The sequence below is a fragment of the Ictalurus punctatus genome, chromosome 6 (genome assembly GCF_001660625.3).
Source record: "Ictalurus punctatus breed USDA103 chromosome 6, Coco_2.0, whole genome shotgun sequence".
In the NCBI taxonomy this organism is placed as follows: domain Eukaryota; kingdom Metazoa; phylum Chordata; class Actinopteri; order Siluriformes; family Ictaluridae; genus Ictalurus; species Ictalurus punctatus.
In genome coordinates this window covers 31,737,201-31,758,442 of record NC_030421.2, presented here as the reverse complement: position 1 = coordinate 31,758,442, position 21,242 = coordinate 31,737,201, and the positions used below count along the sequence as shown (strand labels likewise).

The 21,242-nt window shown below is 41.3% G+C and overlaps 2 protein-coding genes across 3 annotated transcripts in view; one reads left to right on the top strand and one right to left on the bottom strand.

The window, feature by feature from the left end:
* The window catches only part of LOC108266581 (plakophilin-4), a 143,485-nt gene extending 134,558 nt beyond the window's left edge, over window positions 1-8,927 (bottom strand). For both annotated transcript variants that reach the window (XM_053680595.1, XM_017470093.3), the window contains exon 1: window positions 8,678-8,927. The gene's annotated coding sequence lies outside the window, so the exon portion shown is untranslated. The remainder of the gene's footprint in view (window positions 1-8,677) is intronic.
* A 27-nt stretch (window positions 8,928-8,954) lies between these two features.
* LOC108266140 (coiled-coil domain-containing protein 148) overlaps window positions 8,955-21,242 on the top strand; it is a 97,578-nt gene continuing 85,290 nt past the window's right edge. Inside the window, exons 1-3 of the mRNA XM_017469173.3 lie at window positions 8,955-9,143; window positions 13,962-14,022; window positions 15,623-15,744. Of these exons, the coding sequence (XP_017324662.3) occupies window positions 9,042-9,143; window positions 13,962-14,022; window positions 15,623-15,744 (285 nt within the window). The 5' untranslated portion in view covers window positions 8,955-9,041. The remainder of the gene's footprint in view (window positions 9,144-13,961; window positions 14,023-15,622; window positions 15,745-21,242) is intronic.

The following is a 21,242-nucleotide window of genomic DNA, read 5'->3' as shown; positions in this document are numbered from 1 at the left end:
AAACAAAATGTTACTTTATGCAGTCTGTGTCCGTGTCGGACAAAATCATCCACATTCACGGCAAGGGATCGTCGATTAGACACAAAAAAATCTCATACTGGTCCAGCTTTTAAGCTAATATCAGTTTGTACAGCCTTCATAATGATATACATTAAGTGTTACACAACATCAGCCCAGAGGAACAGCACTACACACTTTTGCAGACAGACACACTGACAGGCACATGCACAGGCACACACACACACACACAAACGACTTATCAACCATCACACTCAGTCCTGTGCCAAGAAAAAGTGAAAACAATAGAATTACAAGTATAGTATTGCTACTAACACCCCCCCACCACACCCACACCGTTCTTAAAGTCAAAGTGCTGATGCAAGGCATTATTTCATTGTGTAAAGGAAATATAATCTCTGTGAGCACAAACTACTGGATATTGTTTCAGACACCAGGTTAAAAAAATTCCCTCCTGCCTTGTGTTTCAGCAGCTCCAATCTGTGCAAACACACACTGCCTGCTTTTCCTCAGACGGACTGTTCTGCACGTCTGAAAACAGCACGGTGACGCTGGAAATGACATTTACGTTTATTCGGCCCGAAGCCGCTCACAGCTGAACAGGGCACAACGCGAGCATGAAGCCGGGTATTTTTGAGGGACTTTATTCAGGCGACCCGCAGAGGAAATTCAACTTAATAACTTTATATCACAGCCTCAGAATCTAACTTCTTTCTTTCTTTATTACCTGATTTCCATCGATTGCGTCTGTAGGACAGGGGCGGATTTTACGACCGACGATAACAAATATCGTTTCACTTCGTTACGAGTGAGTTTGGAGTAAACACGGTCTCCTGTTTTACCTCAGTTGAAATGAAAGGATCTGCTTTAATCGTTTGCTCGGATTCATGACTGTTGGTCACGTTCATCTTCATTTACGTTTATATCTGATTTTCGAACTCTGCGATAAACGTGAGGTGCTGCGTTCAAAACTCGTAACTTGGAAAGTCAGACCTCTGACTATCATGTGATGTCAGCATCGACAGCAAACAAAGTAGCACTTCTTAGCTTTAAATGAGCTATTGTGTGTATACGAGTCTTTGCTTTGAATCAATCAGCAGACGTATTCGCTTGTTAAATCTAGAACACTGAACATACAGTTTATTGTTGTAAAGAAGTAAATATACAGAACCTCACTCAAAAGATGAACATGCTTTCCCCTCACTTTGTAGAGGTCTGAAATGACAAAATTCTGAATTATGACACATCAGAGTTAAAGCGCACTTATTATGGTTTTGAAACGTGCCTAATTTTGTTTTAAAGGTCTCATACAATAGATTCGCATGCATCCGAGATCAAAAAACACTTTAACGTGCTCATAATTTAAACTGCAGCATTACCTTCTTTCCCCCAGTGTCACAAACGACTCGTTAAATGATCCGTTCTAAATGATTCATTCTAAACTCCTCCTTTCAGAGAGCATATTCTGCTCTGATTGGTCAGATGTCCCAGTCTGTTGCGATCGGTCTGCCGATGAAGACCAAACCCGGGGCTTTTTGTTATGAACCCACGTAGGTGAGTACAGGAAGTAAAGTGTGGAATCACGAAACGACTCGTTTCAGCTGTTCAGAATCGATTCCTTCTTTTGGGAGTCGAGAACTCCGTTTGTCGTGCGCTTTGATTTTTTATTTCACAAACCTTTCTATAACATACTACATGAAAGGTAATATTTGAAAGACCATAATAGATGCATTTTAAGATAAGCATATCTTTAAAAAAAAAAAAAAAAAAAAAAAAAAAAGGACAAAAAAATTATTAAAAAAATAAGCGATATATAAAAGTTAGAAAAACATAAGATGAAGTGAAACAAATAAACGCTATATAAAAAAATACAGTGCTTTGCTAGTCCAACGTGAAAAGGGAAAGGTGTCTGAGTGACTAAACGCATGTAAAGATAACATTAAATAAAATGAAACACTATAAAAGCACTAGTGTGTTCTTTTCTTTTCAGTGTCAGCATGTACCTTCTATCAAACACATTTATCGTATAGATTAGGGGTATACTGATGTGTCGTGACACGATGCCTTGCAATGCAAACGTGCGCGTTATGGAAGTGAGTGATTCACATCATAGAGACCAGCATTCTATTTACATGTTAATGGTACATGCAACACAGCTGCACTGTTTGAACACCACAAGACCTAATCTGCACCACCCACAGGGATCGAATACATAGAGCGCGTGCTGGCCGATAGCGCCGGATCACAACGACCCAAACGCGTTATAGGTCATACGGTAACACAACCACGTCATAACGGTCATAAAGAGCTCTTCGGTAACTTTTAAACGCCACCGGCCCCACATTGCTGTGGTCTACAAAACCCGAGAACGGGGTCACGGAAGTGGGGCGTTTTAGCCGACTTTGGAGCTTTAATTCTGGTTAAGATGACACATGCTACGGAGATCATTATGGTTCAATCAATCATTTTTACCCAGGTCGGAAACTTTATTATTCAATAAAATGTTTGGGACAATAATTACATTTATTTATTTATTTATTCATTTATTTATTTAAACCGGAATTGTAATGCTCATTATCGTTACACCCCTAGTATAGACAGATTTATAGAATGAATTAACTTTTTATAACAACAAATTATATTTTGCATTATGAATGAAAGGTTTATGGCCCTGAAGACACTGTATTTCTATTATCTTGTGTTGTGTTGAGTCCTGTACAATCTGAAGATTCTTCAGTTGTGCAAATAAACAGAGTCTGAAGATCAACACCAGTCTCCCTTTTCCCGACTCATAATTGCTGAATTTCTACCAGGGAAACATCTTGAAGCTGCACATATCACTCCAGATGTGGTTGATAAAGACTAGGGGGGGAAACGAGTACTCATTTAACCGCTGCCCTAGAAAAGAGACAGAAAAGAAGATAACTACTACCTGCAGGACATATTATTAAAAGCCATTTAAATCCAGTTTATAGTACACACCACCCTAATGCGGTGGAGTTTCCCCTGCTTTACCTTACCTCGGTGGATCATTAACAAGAGGGTGTGTTAGAGAGAAAATGTGCAGTGCAGACTAAAGCAGCAGATTTGGAGAAACACTGCTATAACCTACACAGCCACAGAAATAATCCCCCGTACTCCGCAGCCCAACCCTTTTACAGCTCTCGCAAACAAGTCACACATTCGTAAAAAAGTGCCTTTTGTTCTTTTCTCTCCCTCAGCGTTTTGCTGCACAGCAGTTCAGCTATTATGTCTATCAGCATTCAAGGGGGAATGTACAGACCCGCTGTTCTCCAATCCTGCTTCTTTAAACAGCAGCTCCAGCAATTCTTGTCACAATCCCTTTCGGTAAACTCTGTGACACCATGACATAATCGTCGGCGGGTCAATAAACCGAGTGCTTACATAACGGCACTGTTAAATTCTCGAGAGTGTACGATAGAGGGCGTGTTTACGCGATAACGATGTTCTAAAAACGGAAGAGGTCTTTCCATTGTGTTTGGGAAAAGTTTCGCGTACAGCCGACAACGTCGTCAAAACGATCCCCGTTTACACAGATCCGTGAAAACGACTAAAAACGCTGTATTAAGCATGCTAGGCCAGTAGGTGGCGATGTCACTTGGTAAAGAAACACTACGCGCTTTCGCACATACGCATTCACGTAATATCGATCCGGGCAAGACTGCCCGATAAACAATGAATAACGGTCGGTGTAGATGTGGGTTAATAATGTGGCGTATGTATCGAATGCGTCTCCGCTGGTCGTAGTAGTGATGCAGAAAATTTACACTCTGCTGGAGAAGCGTCAATACACTCAAAATCTTGTCTCAATCTCAAACACAGTCCTGTACTCCACCACTGTACATTTACATTTTATGGCATTTGGCAGACGCCTAAATTATACAACTGAGCAGTTGAGGGTTAGGGGCCTTGCTCAAGGGCCCAGCATCGGCAGCTTGGCAGTGCTGGGGCCTGAACTCCTGACCAGTAACCCAGAGCCTTTAACCACTGAGCCACCAGCCTCATTTAATCAATTAGTGAACCACTGCCCCATTTATACAACTGAGCAGTTGAGGGTTAGGGGCCTTGCTCAAGGGCCCAGCAGTGGCAGATTGGCAGTGCTGGGGCTTGAACTCCTGACCTTCTGATCAGTCACCCAGAGCCTTTAACCACTGATCCACCACTGCCCCATTTATACAACTGAGCAGTTGAGGGTTAGGGGCCTTGCTCAAGGGCCCAGCATCGGCAGCTTGGCAGTGCTGGGGCCTGAACTCCTGACCAGTAACCCAGAGCCTTTAACCACTGAGCCACCAGCCTCATTCAATCAATTAGTGAACCACTGCCCCATTTATACAACTGAGCAGTTGAGTATTAGGGGCCTTGCTCAAGGGCCCAGCAGTGGCAGCTTGGCAGTGCTGGGGCTTGAACTCCTGACCTTCTGATCAGTCACCCAGAGCCTTTAACCACTGATCCACCACTGCCCCATTTATACAACTGAGCAGTTGAGGGTTAGGGGCCTTGCTCAAAGGCCCAGTTTGGTGGATTTGAACTTACGACCTTCTGAGCAGTAATCTAACATCTGAACCCTTGAGCTGCCCCTGCCCACTGTAGTTTTAAATGTCACGTGTCGTTTTGAAGTAGTCGCACGCATGCCAACAGACTGAACACGTAATACGCGTGTGGTCATCGTTTTCACAAATTCTCGTTTTTTGTACGTTATAACGGCATCGTTTTCAAAAAACTGCGCTTCGAAACCCGTTTTCAAAAGTCCGCGTTGTCGGGCCCCAAACAGCCAAACCGCATAAAAGGATTCCCATGTTTAGTTGAAAACATTATCTAAGATGAATAATAAACGGATTAAATAGTCATTTAATGAACAAAGACGTATAATCATTTATTTGCTGATGTTGTCGTTTATTTAACATTTATGGAAGGGGTCTCCAGTGTCGGTGAGGTTTCCTCCACAGGAACAAATTAAACACGGAGGAATTTGTGCTTTCCGGCTTCTCGCTAACGTGACAAGCTGAGTATATTGTCTTCTTGACTTTAAGAGAGAGATAAAAGAGAGGGGCTTGTAAGGGAATGACTCTTTTTAGCTACTATAACTGAAGTGATGAGCTAACCAAGTTTCTTTGTGAACGTTGCAGGCAAAATTGCTTGTTTTTGCTGCGGGTTTTTTCAAAATTTGCCATGTGATTTGCAAAGATTTTTGTGCTTTTTTTTTTTTTTTTTTTAGCAGAAAACCACTCGAATCGGCGAAATCGCATTCGCACGGAGTTGTTTTGGTAAACGAGACCTTTTAGCCGTACTCATGTTCGGCGCACGTGAATCGAATACAGCTTCGACTGAATGGGTATTGTGATGACGTCACATGACACGTCTTGGCCCGAATCTGCGGATCGCGAGATTGCAAACTCCCAGAAGGACCGATTAAATTAAATTTAGCTATAAATGCACAAAAAGTACAAAGTGGAACTCTTTAAAAATAAATAAATCAATAAAATGAAAAAAATTTACATTCTGATAATCGGCAAATTGCTTTGGTATAAGAGAAATAAAACATGACTGCCATATAATAAGCACTCCATCGCAACAACCTACTGCGGTGCAAAGCAAAACCTACCGTGGAAAACAATGAAACCTAAACAAAAACTGGAGTATTAAAAAAGGCAGTATGACCACGGCTCTCTGCAACTCCACAGCAAGTCTACACATTTACATGGCTTCTACTGTTCTCTGAACAGCGACTGCCAGGTAAACCAACATGTTCGGGTTGGATACAAGCACGACGACGTATTGGTTTTCCTCCCTAATTTTACTCTTGGCCCACCAGTGAGGTCTCCACTATCATACAACAGCTACCAAGCCGGGAGAGCGAAAGCCTGAGACACGTCAAGCATCTTTTCGAACTGCTGCATCACAGGGCGGCGCAAGACACTCAGAGAAAAGAGCTATCCGCCCTCCTCTGCATACAAGAGCTCACGGATATACCACGTGATTAGCTAGAGGAGAGAAAGTATGCTCCCGTCACACTCGCAGCACGGCCATTTTTGTCGTCACGGACTCCGAGGCTAAGGACGGCTGACGCGTCGTCACGCTTCAAACTCGGGATCTCTGGACGCTTTTCTACTGCGCCACTATGATGGGTTTTAACAGCTTGCCGATCAAATAATCCATGCCCTTTGTTCGTTCTGATAAAACGACATGTCACTTAAGTTTTACCTCACTTTTGTTTAACAATCTGCAGTAACACAGTTTGAGATCTTCGTTTTTTTTTCCCTTTCAATAATTACACCAGTGGGGCTGTTTTATTTCATGAGTTGATCTGATCAGTATTAAATATCTGTCCATAAACAGACTGTGGCATCATATTCATTCATTCGTCTTCAGGTGGTCTATCCTCTCATTCACCCCTAGGGGCTATTAACCACAGGCGATCCCAAGGGCGTAACCATGGTATGGACATTGGGCGGGTCCAACCCCCCCCCAAAGTTTGATATTGAAAATTCACATATTTAGAACATAGTTTTAGGATTACATTTACCGTTTGAATTCACATGACTTCTGAGTGATAGAAGCTCCCACAGCATGGGGAAATAGTAGGGTGTTGTGGACGTCCTGTGGGCGGATGTATTCTCTGCTCCATAACGTACCATTAAACCCACCATACTAAGTAGAGGCGAGCTAAGATGTGTGCAGGCAAACCGCACACGCTAACATTTAACCACACAATCACGACTTTTAAACAAACTCAGAAAGGACGGCTACCTATGAAACTAAATTCAACACTATATATGTTGTGAATATAATCTCCCCACGGATGCTTCCAAGCAATGCTGTGCTGCCAGCATTGTGACCAGGTGCCATTACTTTCCCAGAAGAGCAATGACTGACTTAGATGATCGTTTTAATTTGATCAACTGAATATTCTGTTTGTGTAACTGGTGTCATTTATTATGCTAATGTCATCATGCTGTTTAGCTCGCTATGTAATAAGTGTACAAAGTGTACAACAATATATAGTGGTAACCTGAAACGTCAGCTATGTAAAGGGTCCTGGAGTTTTCTTTTCTTAATTCTCAAGACAAACCGCCATCACTAGTTCTGAATGGAAAGCTACAATATGGCCACAACTCAGACGTTAGTTCCATATCTCTCGTTGCCAAGCTAGCACATCTCAGCGTTATGCTGAGCATTTATAACAGTCTGTCACAACGAACTCGGCGCGAGGTTATGCAAGTGAATGTAACGTTAACGGTCAAAAACTGGAACTGACGTTAGCCTAGCCTACTTCGTGCGCGTGCAAATATCAAAAGTTAATTGACGTTCTTAAGAACAAACCAAGCCATGGTGTGATGCCTTCTATACTAAGCTAAGGTCACCTACTATTTAGGTATCTAATTACTTACTGTCTGAATAAAAGCTTGTATGTTCTGCTGCACTTTTCTACGCTCGGCTGCCGTCTCCATTTCTTACAGACTGAGCTGCTAAAATACATCAACGAACTTGCATTGCGTATGGGCGCAACCAAGTGTACAACATGGGGGGAGGGGGCACACACCCATTTTCCTTAACAAACGGAAATATATTAAAAAGGAATAGATATAAATAAATAGAATAGACGAAGAAAAGACAGATCCGTTGATAGGGTTCATTAAAGGGGGATATATAGAAAATATTTTGTACTGTATATTGGGGGGGGGCAGATTGGTATTTCCTCAACACTGGGGGGGGGGGGCACGACCGCCCTCAAAGAATGCGTGGTTACGCCCATGGGCGATCCACATACAGGCAGGCAGGTTGGAGGAAACCAGAGAACCCAAAGGAAACCCACACGGTGAATATGTGAAACTCCACACAGGCACCTGAGAATCGATCTAGAACTCTGGAGCCGAGAGGCAGCACCGTTACCCACTGCACCACATTCAGCTTGAAAATGAAATTGGTGCAAAGTGAGTTTCGTTCCTTTCTTCCTCTCTCAGCATCCTGCAGCACAGCGAGCAATTCCTGGGGCATTTTTGTGGAAATAAAGAAAGTCAATGTTTACCAACCATGTTGGTAAACATGTCCCAACCATGGTAAACAAAAATCCCCCTTCACCCGTTTTAACCTAAAGACTTCATTATTACTAATGAATCCATGAGCTCAGTTCAGGTGCGTACATAGTAAAAACAAACAAACAAACAAACAAACAAACAAACAACAGCAAAAATCAGGCAACACGATATTGGTTTTACAGTAAAGAACAGTATAAAGAGGGTAAAGCCCCGCCCACTCCGTCCCCACTCCGCCCACACGCCGTTTTTTTTTTTTTTTTTTTAAACCAATCTCGCGTTCCTCGGATTCCAGTGCGCGCGGGGCACCTGGCTATTCATTCACCTCGAGCGCGTTCTAATCCGCGAGCCAACGTTCCAAACCGTTCAAATTTGAAAACTGTCACGCACGCGCGCGTTCAATTTCCACTACTAACTAACGGTCAACCCCAAATAAAAACCAACACACACACTAAAAAGTCCTGGATACACGGTACTACACGAAAACCTCGCAAAACACAGATTAAGTACATTATAAGCAACCATGCTGACTCGTGTGTGTAACGTACGCAGCTTTTTCAGGTCTTTTTTTCCCCTTAAATACAGCTCAAATAGCAACTCCATACCTTTTGGAGGACAGTTTTAATCTAGTTGACGCTCTGAGTCACTGCAGCCCGCATCGGGAAAAACAAATAAAGCACGGGAATCCGTCCCTGGAGTTATTAGAAGCGTTTCAAAGTCCCGCTCCAGCGCTGTGGCTGCACAGAGAACGCGAACTCTGCTCCATACCATACCGTACTACTGGGAGAAATCTCTCTCTTTCTCTTTCTCTCTCTCTCTCTCTCTCTCCCCGTCTCTCTGCCCCGCTTCCACTCCGGAGCTGCACGCGTCCCCATGACGTCACCGCGCTCCGGACTCCCAGGTCCCGCTGTGATTGGACGCGAGAAAGACGAGCTGCAGTTGGAATGGGCGGAACGTGTGCGCGTGTGTATGAAATGGGCCAATCAGAGGCGAACAGCGGTCTCCTTGGTTACGTCTTGTACACCGACTGCCTTCTTTGCGGATGAAGTGTGGAAAGCAAACCTTTACAAGGTATATACTTATATTATAAAAGTTATAGATGTTTATTACTTCATATTTAAAGGTACAATAGTCGATTTTCATTCCTTACTTGTAACCAGGAAGATAAGTAGAATATGCTTAAAAGAACAATGCTTTAAACCGTGGCCTAAGCAAAAGTCTATTAAGTCGCTAAGAGAATCAGGTTGGAAATCGGGCTTCCGGGCCGGAAGGCTTGTTTATGTTTGGATGCGCCTCCTGTCAGTCATTTATGGCGCTTTTCCAATGCACGGTACGGCTCGACTCGACTCTGCTCACTTTTGGGGGGTTTTCCACTGTTGATAGTACCTGGTACCTGGTGCTTTTTTTTATTAGTACCTCCTCGGTCGAGGTTCCGAGCGAGCCGAGCCGATATTAAATGTGAGCCACGCACCGAGGAAGTACGGATTCTCCTTAACCAGTGGTTCTGTATTGTGCCTGAATAAATGTGTGTCATTTAAGACATACTTTGCGTGTGGTAATAGTCTATTAATCTCATTACAGATACAATTACAACAAAGGTTTCTGTCTTAGATTTATACATCTCGCTTGTTACCGATTTCCAAACAGGCGTTTATCAAAGTCGCTCCTGTCGCAGCTTAATCTAATTTAGCCTTATCGAGCACTACGTAGGGTCTAGAGCGCCATTATTTTACTTCCTTAATAGGGTCCGTGTTCAGTGAACAGGAAAGGCGTTTTGGAATACGGCCTGACCGTGTATTTGTACAGGGCTTCGATAATACAACGTTATTCCTGCATGTGGTGGGAAGTTCGGATCATTTTACTGACTCGGATCTTTGAATCTCGTTCAGCAAAATGAACGAATCTTTTTTTGAGTCATTTCAACAGAATATAATTCAAACGTGACATGTTGAATTCCCCAACACATCTAGTACTTATGCAAGTGTTGATCACATTTGGAATAAAAAATAAACTGTAGGCTAATGCAGCCAAGGCCAAAGTTTGAGAAACAGAAATGATTCATTAATAGTTTAGCTGGGTCTTCAGGCTATGCAGTCTGTTAGTTCACCTCTGTTAGTTCATTTCTGTACTGCATGGTGCATTGTCTATACGGCGGTCACCGGAAGAACAAACGACTCGAACCCGCAGACTCAAGAATCATTTCTGTTTCCTGTACAGAACCTATGGGTATGTTGTAGCGCATGCACGGTCAGAAATTAATGAATCACCCTCTGAGACAACTCGTTGTTCCTGAGTCATATTAAAGATTCGTCACAAATGAACAAATCGTTCATAAACGACACGACACATCACTAATTCCTGCGTGAAGGCGAGCGGAAGATGGCACTCACGTTGAGGCGGCACTAAACTGCGGTGGAAAAGCAAGCTCGGAAAAGTAAAGCGAGCCGAGTCGAGTCGAGTCGAGCCGTACCGTGCAGTGGAAAAGCGGCTTTAGACACACTAAGGGCCACTGTCAATCCTGGGGGCAGAGTTTCAAGAACATGGGCATGAATGGGTTTAAAGGATGATTTTATAGTTTCCGTTAACTATGCGTACCCGTACACAAGATGGCCGCTGCGGGTATCCTGTGGTTATTTGGCATGTTGCACGTCCTCAGTGCGACGCATCTCTAGGATGCAATACCAACATAAAGGCCAACACATATTAGTAAATACTTTTTTTAATTATAAAGTCAGAGTTTTCCATTTGAGACGCAGACCAACGACAACAATCACATACACTGCACTGCAGAAAGTCCGTAAATTCATTTAACATCCCTGTGCATGAAATCGCTAAATATTCGAATTCGCCTCGGAAACCAGATGGACAGAGATGTTTCGGCTCTGGTGTGCTACCTAGTGGACGCTTTTAATCCTCCAGATGTACATCAGAGTGCGTAAACGATGCCGCGTGCGAAGCAACTGCACGCACACGTATGTGCGATGAAAACGAAGTTTGCTCGCACCTTTTAAGGAGTAAAAAAAACACTCAAATATCAGACCCACCTTCTCTTTAGAGACCTAATGTTGAGAAGGAAAACCTAATGCACCTTTAATGCACCTGTTGTATTAATTAGTCTAAACATTTTGTTGCGTGTAGCATAAATAACCTACAGTGAAATTATAGCAGCCTTTCTTCTCTAAACAATACATAATTAAATAAATTAAGAATACAGATGCTGTGTATTAAAGGTTGAAAGAGCGCGTTTTAAAACTATATTGTACAAACATTTCAGATTGTTTGCTTGCTTAGCGACAATAAACGTTATAGGTCCATGGTGTAGCGCAATAATTAGATGAATAATTAAATACATAGTCTGTTTATTTTATTGCTGCTGCCGTGTATTAAAGGTCGGATTAAATCTGTGCACCGTAAAACTGCACTGTACACAAATGTACAGTTTTACAAATTCGGAGTTTGCAACGATAAAATGAAAAGCCTGCATATTTAATAATCCATCTTGCTACATTATTGCACCATAGACCTATAACATTTATAGTCCGTAGTGCTTTCATGTGCAGCTTGGGTTGCAGAGCTGCACAAATCATGCACATGTAAACGGAAGAAAGTCACTCCGAGTATCGTATCCAATCTCACATGCAGAGGCGGGGATTCACCTAACAGCAGCAACATATTCATGCATGATGAAGTTTTTCTTTAAAAGCAGGCTAACCTTTCAACAGGTATCGTAGAAAAACACGACAGTGATTTATTTCAGCCATTTTTTTGTTACGCGCAACCTAATAGCAATCCATTCTGCTAGTCACTGTGAATGGAGTAATGCAGAATAATAATAATAATAATAATAATAATAATAATAATAATAATAATACTAACAATCCTACACACTTTTACTGATTTAGCAATTATCCCCTGCTGTATGCATGTCATCACTCACTGTGAAGGAAACACATACAACACACACACACACACGCGCGCGCGCTTGTGCATCTGAAATCATTAACTCAGTGCAATATGGAGAATAAGAGAGATATCACAATGGCTTTTACATTCCTTTCAGCAATAATCAAATACAGCAAATGAATTCATTCGCACCCCCACTGGTTCCATTCAAGGCTCTTACACCAAGCAAAATGAATTTAAACGTTTGGAAAACAACTAATGTCTGGTTTTGTCGTCTGAGCGACGAGGCAATGTGTATCTCAGCTGTGTGCTTCGGTGTGGGAGGGGGTGGGGGTACTGGGGAATGATATCCTTCTGTTTGCGATTATCATGTTCATACAACAGGAATGCAATAGTAAAAGTTATGAGCAGCAATCGAAAAATCAAGTCTTATCAAGTCAAGTAGCTTTTATTGTCGTCTCAACCATATACAGCTGGTACACTACAGAGTGAGATGAAACAGTGTTCCTCCAGGACCATGGTGCTACAGAAATTAACACGGAAGTAACTAAGACTTACGCAGACCTACACTGGATTACATAAAGTGCACGTGTGCAAACAGTGCAAGACCGTACGAATTTACTAAAGGCAGGACAACAGGCACAGTAAAGGACAGTGCAGTGCTGTGCGGTACCCTGTTATGGTTTTTCAAATGTGACCTTTCATGTAGTGTGTTATAGAGCTGTTTGTGAATGTAAAAACATCTGCAAAGTTTCAAAAATCAAAGCGCACGACAAACGGAGTTATCGACTCCCAAAAGAAGGAATCGATTCCGAACAGCTGAAACGAGTCGTTAGTGATTCCAGACTTTACTTCCTGTACTAACCCACGTAGGATTGTAACAAAAAAACCCGGATCTAGTCTTCATCGGCTGCTCGCTGACCGCTGAGCGGTAGACCAATCACAACAGACTGGGATATCTGACCAATCAGAGCAGAGTATGCCCTCTGAAAGGAGGAGTTTAGAATGAGTCCTTTAGAACGGATCATTTAACGAGTCGTTTGTGACACTGAGGGGAAAAGGTGATTCTGCAATATAAATTATGAGCACATTAAAGTGTTTTTTGATCTCGGATGCATGCGAATCTATTGTATGAGACCTTTAAAACAAAATTAGGCACGTTTCAAAACCGTAATAGGTGCGCTTTAAAGTCCATCGCAAACCTTGTGACAGCTCCCTGATCCAGGCATGAGAATGGTTTCATCGTTCATGCCAAAAGTCTGTTTTGCTAAGACTTTTGGCACCCTGTAGTGTGGATAAAATTGATAAAGTGGCGTATTTTATGCACAGGTGCACAGTTTGTGCAAAAAAAAACAACTATATATAATACTATATATAAAAACTATCCTATTATACAGTACTGTATAATAGTAAAATGCTGTAAATGTAAACATAACATACTATGATATGATGTGACTTTACTATGATAAATACAGTGTTAGCAGCAAGAGTGCAGGGAGGTCAATACAGTATTTGAGTACAGTGTTTTAGCAGCAATTTAACTAAGAGATGTGCAAAAAAATTGCAAAGGGAGTGGAATGTTGTTCAGTTGAGTACGAGTGTGTGTGTGTTTTGGGTTGGTGTGTATTTCAAGAAAATAGTGTTTACTGTGTTCTGTTTTCTGTGTCACTATCTGCATGAATCAAGAAACACCAAATCATATGCTGTTTAAAGTTACAAAAACCTGTCACCAATTATTTTTTGGTATGCTGGCTTAGAAAAACTGCTGCTGGTGTGTAAACAGTAGATAACTGCTTCTCGGTTAACTTTCTCCATGTTACTTTTAATCCCTCACAATAAGCTGATTACTGCAGCTGCTGAAATGGGAAAGGATTTGGGATGGTACTCTGACCTCCCTCCTACAACCTTTGACTGCTGGCTTTAAATCGCCCGTCATATGCATACACCCATGTGTGAAATTCATGAATTCAACGTCATGTGTTTCAGCGAGAGATGAGTGGGAGAGACCTGCGTGCCTTTCTGTCGAGTCACCGTGCTGAGGATGTAGGTAAGGCGAACCAATGGACTTCAGCGTTCTTTCCCTTTTCACGCAGGAAGATTGGATTCAAGTGCCGGTGCTTCTGAAGCATCTCGAGTGAATGTGACCTGCAGTCTGTGCACAGAGCAATTTGAAAATGGCCTGATTATTGTGCCGTTGTCAGCGGTAACACCGAGTGAAGTGCAGACCTGTATGAGTGACTACTGAGTAATAGAGTGCCTTTCTGGCATAGCTGTATTTTTATTCACAAAAAAGCGTACGGCTGTTACTGTTTATTGATCTACATTCACCTATAGGTCTTTCATCTTCTGTATTCTAGCTATATATATATATACACACACACACACACACACACACATATATATATTGTATAGATATGCCTATTTTGTCCGAAAGATGCAAATATAGTCTCTCCATACACTGTGAAATATCCACACTATGAAAAATTAAACTGTTTAAGTGACGTACATTCTCATTTTCAGTGCCGTGCATAAGTATTCACTCTCCTTGACTTTCCCACATATTGTAATGTTACAACTAGGACTAAATTTGGATTATGTACCATGAATGTACACAGCCTATAAAGCTGAAGTTGCTGTGAAACATCTGAATCAGTTCTGGGCCATCAGATATGACACGATTAGTTCAACTGAGTGGATTTGCATGCCATTAAGGTGTCACATGATCTCAATAAATGATTCCTGTTCCTTGAAGAACCCAGAGTTTGTTGGAGAACCTACCTAAACAAACCGCATCACGGAGACCAAGGAGCTATCGAAACAACTCCGTGACAAATATCAATTAGGGTTTGGTTGTAAAAAGATTGGATTTATTGCATGAAGCATCCTTAATATTAATATTAAAAACGGAAAAGATGACTCTGACTCTGAAGGGCATTCATCAGAGAAGAAACCCGGATTCTGGTAAATTCATGACATATAATCAGAATTTAAGTCCATTTCAGGCTGTAAAATGCGGGAAACGTTCAAAGGGAGTGAATATTTATGCTAGGCGCTATAGTTATCTAGAGAACCGGTCTGATGATAATGTACCACTAAGACTAAACCACCACTCAGAAATGAAGTATACAGAAGTTGCTGGTAGAGACTGGCTATGTTTACATACACATCAATTTCTGTTTAAGGTCTATATTTAGGTTGCAGCTATATTCTGAGTACAGTGTTTATATGCATACAGGCATCAGAATATCCCTGTATATACGGTTGTTGTAAGTATACCTGAATTTCCATTCCTAAATACCTAGCCTACAACTAAGCATCTGCTAGCACCCACAATTCCTTGCACTCTGAGCGTATGCATATGTGTCCTTTCAGTGGATTTTCTGAATAATGCGTTTACATGCAACACATTTCCGTTCAAAACAGCCGCATTCCAGGTGTAGGAATCAGAATATTGTCTTAATCTGAATCGGGCGATCAGATTGCAGTGTTTACGTGACTCAGTACTAATTAGAGTATTGCTAAATTGCGATGAATATCAGAGTTTCGATGTGCATGTAAACGTAGTCATTGACACTTTGCTGTAAAGACGTTTGCTGCATGGTCCATGTCACCGTGTACGATGGTTGTCTATGTGCTGTACGCTTCAGAGAAGCTGACGCAGAGAGTAAAGGATGATCTGGGAATCACCAAATACAAACCTGTTCAGTATGACGAGCTTCAGGCCATGGTGGAGGCCAAGAAGCTGCACTCTGAGAAGATTGAGCACAAGGTAAGAACAGAGTAGAGGGTCATTTTACTGGTTGTTGTGGAAATTGGTGTGCACTATTCAACAAGGAGTTTAACGTATCTCCGTATATCCCACTCGCTTTCAGTTTCAGTCAGGGCGCATTTTCACATTCAGTGTTTTCCTACCGTTGTGTCCTAAATTAAATGAAATATAAAAACCTGTAGTGCGCTGGATTCCCAAGACCTGAGAAATCATAAAAACATATTTATTATCCTGTATAGCTTACATTCTCCTTGATCTATTGGGCTATTTGATCCTTTTCATAACATATTGATGGAATACTCCAGCATTTTCTTAACCACATCTCTATCCACCACATCTGTAGCACGTGTGAGATAACTAGGATCATTTCTCTGTACTGAGAGAAGATGAGAAAACCATTTAGTCAGAACTTGCTTATGAAGATAGTCTCATAGACAGTGTGAATGGTTGTCTTAGAGAATGGTAGGTGGAAGTGAATTCTGACAGTATTGAGTGAAAATATGGTTTATAAACTAGTTTAAAACATTGCGCCCTGACAATAAAGGGCTTAGGATTAGACAGATATTAGACAAAGTCTTGCCAAATCTTTCCAACACTGAGGGAATACAGTAAAAAGTGATTTCAGTTATTTAGGCTTTCAAGAAGGTTTAGTGCTATTCACGAACTGTTATATCCATATGCTGGTAATAAGCACACATTATTCCTTCTGGAGAAACAGTTCCATCTCAGAAAGATGAATTGTACAGATAGAAACTGTTATTTGTAAATCTTTGCGTAACGAGTGTTTGAAAAAAATCTTGACAAACTCTGTTTTGCACAAAAGTCTATTCACAGCTCAAGAGTGCTTTCACATATGGCGGTTTCGTCTCAAACGCCAGCACACGTTTTACCTGTAAATCCTACAGGAAGGGATCACAAGCCGGATGGGATGTTTTTTTTTTTTTTTTTTAAAAAAGGGCTGACGTTTTATGTTGAGCATACAAAGTTGAAAAAAGTTCAACTTTTCAAAAAAGCGCTCGGTGACATCAACAGCTTTTGTACCTTTCAACCAATCAGGTTGCAAGGCACCAGTTCCAGTGAAAAAAAATGTGTCTAATTATTGAGTGAATATAAGAAGATTAAATCACAGTTAAATCGAAAAGGATTTTATTTCCGGTTTTCCAAATTTGCAATGCAATTAAATATACCAAATTGGCTATTTTTATATGTCCTCTATTTCCCAGACTTGTCCTCTTTTTTTCGGATCTTAAAAACACGTCCGGCTGGGATTTCTACATTTGAGAAAATGCCCGGGATTCGGCTTTAGTTTCATTATGATGTGCTTATGGCCTAATACTGCATCATGTGTGTGCATGTTTGCATCGCTTTAACCCCTCGCTGTAATTCCCGACTTCTCGCACACCAGTTGGGCGATTTTAAAAGGCTTGTAGTAACTATTGGCCAAATTCCTTCCTCTCAACCGTTGGCCTGCTCTCAGCGAACCCTGTTGTGTACGGTGTCAGACAGTCGCTTGACAATAGCAGCAAATGACAGCTGTCCTGAGTCAAAACAATGCCCACGCCCATACGAAGCAATGCGATAACATGAAACGAAAAATGACCTTAAATGGTCATTTTTCGTTTCATGTTATCGCATTGCTTCGTATTAAACGGCCATGTGTAAATGACGGTGTAAATGTGTAAATGATGGTAGAAGGTTCACTCGTGGTATCTAATATTCCATTTTATTCCATGGACATTCAAAAGAAACTTCAAGGACATTCAAAATGTGAGCAGAGTGAAAGCAATTCTCACTTTCGGTTGAGGTAGGGAGGGCTGGGGGGGGGATACTCTTACCAGGACTGGTAAGAGTATTGTTATGGATGTGCAGAGAGAGAGAGAGAGAGAGAGAGAGAGAGAGAGAGAGAGACTTTGATTATAAAGAGTTTTAAGTAAAAACATTCGTTCTTTTCTCAGTACAGACAGACAAATTATGTAACGTACCAGACTCAGGAGGATTAGGATCCATGTGCAGGGTTTATTCAGTATGTCCAGGATTTTGAGAAGTTTTTGTGAAAGCTACGGCCAAAAATGTTTGATTTTGCTGCAGCTTTTATCTACATTTTGTAGGTTTTACGTGCCTTTTTTGTGGAAATCTACTTGAATTGTAAATTTGAAGTCGCAATTCCACAAAATTGTTTAGTAATTTTTGGTAGATGAGACCTTTTAGCTGTACTCATGTTTGACGCACATGAATCGAGGAGTGCATCGTGATGTCACATGACGCATCTTAGCCCAAGTCTGCTGAGAATGTTCGGTGATTTGGAAAAAATCGCAAGCTCCTCAGAATATTGTGGAGTTTGCTTGATTCTGCATCAATCGTGAAATCCTGGAGGGACGGCTTAATGAATAACAATCCAGAAATTGTTGTTGTTGAGCAGGCAGTGGTCAAACACCGAATCGGCATTGATTGTCAGAATGGAAAAGAAATTTTCAAAAATTGTCGAACACATTATACCAAAATAGTCAAGGCACGGAAATAGCAATCAGAAAAAACATGGTTCCACTACTTACACAAGTCAAATGAATGGAAAGACTTCCCGATGAAACCGTGCACTTATATAGTGAGCAAATCAGGAACTAGAAATGAATGAAATAAGAAATAAGCAGGGGCGCACAGTGGCTTAGTGGTTAGTACGTTCGCCTCCAAGGTCGGGGGTTCGATTCCCACCGTGGCCCTGTGTGTGTGTGGAGTTCGCATGTTCTCCCCGTGCTGCGGGGGTTTCCTCAGGGTACTCCGGTTTCCTCCTCCAGTCTAAAGACATGCATGGTAGGCTGATTGGCGTGTCCAAAAGTGTCCGTAGTGTATGAATGGGTGTGTGAGTGTGTATGTGATTGTGCCCTGCGATGGATTGGCACCCTGTCCAGGGTGTACCCCGCCTTGTGCCATGCTTCCTGGGATAGGCTGGATAGGCTGACCCTGAAAAGCATAAGCGGTATAGAAGATGGATGGATGGATGGATGGAAGAAATCAGCAACTGACTAGAATTCTTGGTATATTGACCGCTGCTGGCAGGGAGGGGTAACACCTTGGGCAGGGAGGGGTAACACCTTGGGCAGTGAGGGGTATGATCTTGGACAGGGAGAGGTACCACCTTGGACAGGGAGAGGTACCACCTTGGACAGGGAGGGGTACCACCTTGGGCTATTGTGATGCACACAAAGTCTATACACAGGGTAGAAAAAGGTTAGGTTGAAAAATCTTGAGTGCTCCTTCAACATGGTCACCCGGGCTATGATTTCTACCTCTGCTATTTTTTCTCAGATTAAACTCAAACTGTTTCTGCCAGCCCGGTTTAGTGTCATAAAGGACTTCAGGAGGATTTCAGGACAAAATGTTTGGGCTGCTTTAAGTCGTGTTCATTTGTCAGAGAATCTCCCCTAAAAGGTTATTTTAGGTACAACATGTTTGTTTATTTAGCTTGTAATAAAAGGTGTTTTGTGAGCATACATGGGCTTGATAGAATTTTTAATTGGGCTCTATTAGGTCCATTAGTGTGAGACAAACGCACTTGTGGAGATGAATTGTGAAAAACAATATGACTCATGCTAATCGAGTAATGTCCTTCAGACTGTAATTGAGTTTGAGGAGTGAATAAACTATGCATTGGAGGGGCACTTTAAAAAAAAAATAATAATAATAATAAGTGTGATCCCAGACTGGAAATTAGACAATTAGTTGAAATCCTATACTAATTCATAATATAATGTGATTCCCTCTGCACTGCACTGCATCGTATTTCAGTGCTGTTCACTTCGCGCTAAACCGAGACGGCTAAGTGGAACTGACTTTCAATAAAACTTTGGCACAGAATCAGAGTGGATGATGTAAATGAAGCCCAACTGTTTGCAAACACTTCCACACAGGTGCACATGATGCATTTTCAACCGTTTACATGCATGCATGGCTCTAGACTTGCATATAAGCCTGACATCAAAGAAAGACATAATGCCTATTATATAAGAACAGCCGCTCTTACGTAACTCCTAGGATTTTGGGTCCAAACAATCCCAGATCAGACAGAAAGCTAAGCTTTCCATCACTTTTGAGGAGTTAACCCCGGGGCGGTAGGGATTGGGCTTGTGGACCTGCTGTGATTTAGCTGGCGAACTGAACCGGCACTGTTTCGGAGGCTCATTATGCGTCGCTCACAGTCATTTGAAGTGCAGCTCCCTGCTGTGGCCTGATAAGACCCTGCGTATGTGTGCGTACGGCCGCAGTGCTCACAGAGACGGGCTTTCTCTGTACAGATAGACACTATTTGAATAAACATTTATGTACGTGGCCTACTGATGGGATAAGACACAGGGAAGATGGAAGTACAAGAGGTGGTTTTCTTTAATTGTTGCAAAGGGGAAAGGACAATATACCCTATATATATATATATATATATATATATATATATATATATATATATATATATATATATATGTATATGAATTTATGAATAGATATGAATAGATATGAATATCTATTCATAAATTCATATATATATATATATATATATAATATGTGTGTGTGTGTGTGTGTGTGTGTGTGAATTTATGAATAGATATGAATCTTTAATTCCATCCTATGAATTTAAAAAAGGGCCTGACACATACACAATACACTGTTTTGTAAATATAAATATAATAACGATACTATGAATAAAACATATTGACTTTAAAATGTACTGTTATTATCATTTAATAGAAAAATTTCAAATAATAAATTAATTAAACTTGGAGTTAATATGTAAGGAGTGAAACACAATGGGACATGCTGTTATAGGATAATAATCAATGATAAAGTGAGTTACTATATCATCAACTCGAAGTTGATTATTCTTCTATAATAGCACTTTACATCAAAGTGTTTTATTCCTTCTGTTTACTACAATAATTCACCAAAGATTACAATTTTAACTATTATAAAATGACATTCATATTTAATATTGCGAAAAGCTAATATAGGTTAATGTGTTCTTAATTCAACACATTAACCTATATTTGTGTGTGTGTGTGTGTGTGTGTGTGTGTGTGTGTGTGTGTGTGCTTGCACCATTTCCTGACAGGAATTAATTTTATCCACAATAACCATCCCTCACAAGCTATTAGGCTTCTGTTTTTTTTTTTTCTACAGGTGTAACGTGTCATGTACTGTGCAAAGCTGTGTCATATTTCCTCTCCCGTCTTCACCGAATGAACGTGACAGGTGCTGCCTGAAAATATTTGACTGTGTACACATAAATACACATGAATATACTGTATATGCCGTCTGTCAGTAGAAAGGGTCTCCCTAAAGCTCTCCACTGACCAAAGAATGTTTGGATCATTGATGGGTCAGTGTCAGTACAGCAGTGACACTCTCATGCTAGACACCTGCCCTGTTGGCGTACGTTTAGATACCGCTCATGTTTTCCCACGGACTGCGTATGTTAATCATCTTTTAGCTCTTCGCCAGGGTTAGCTTCTGAC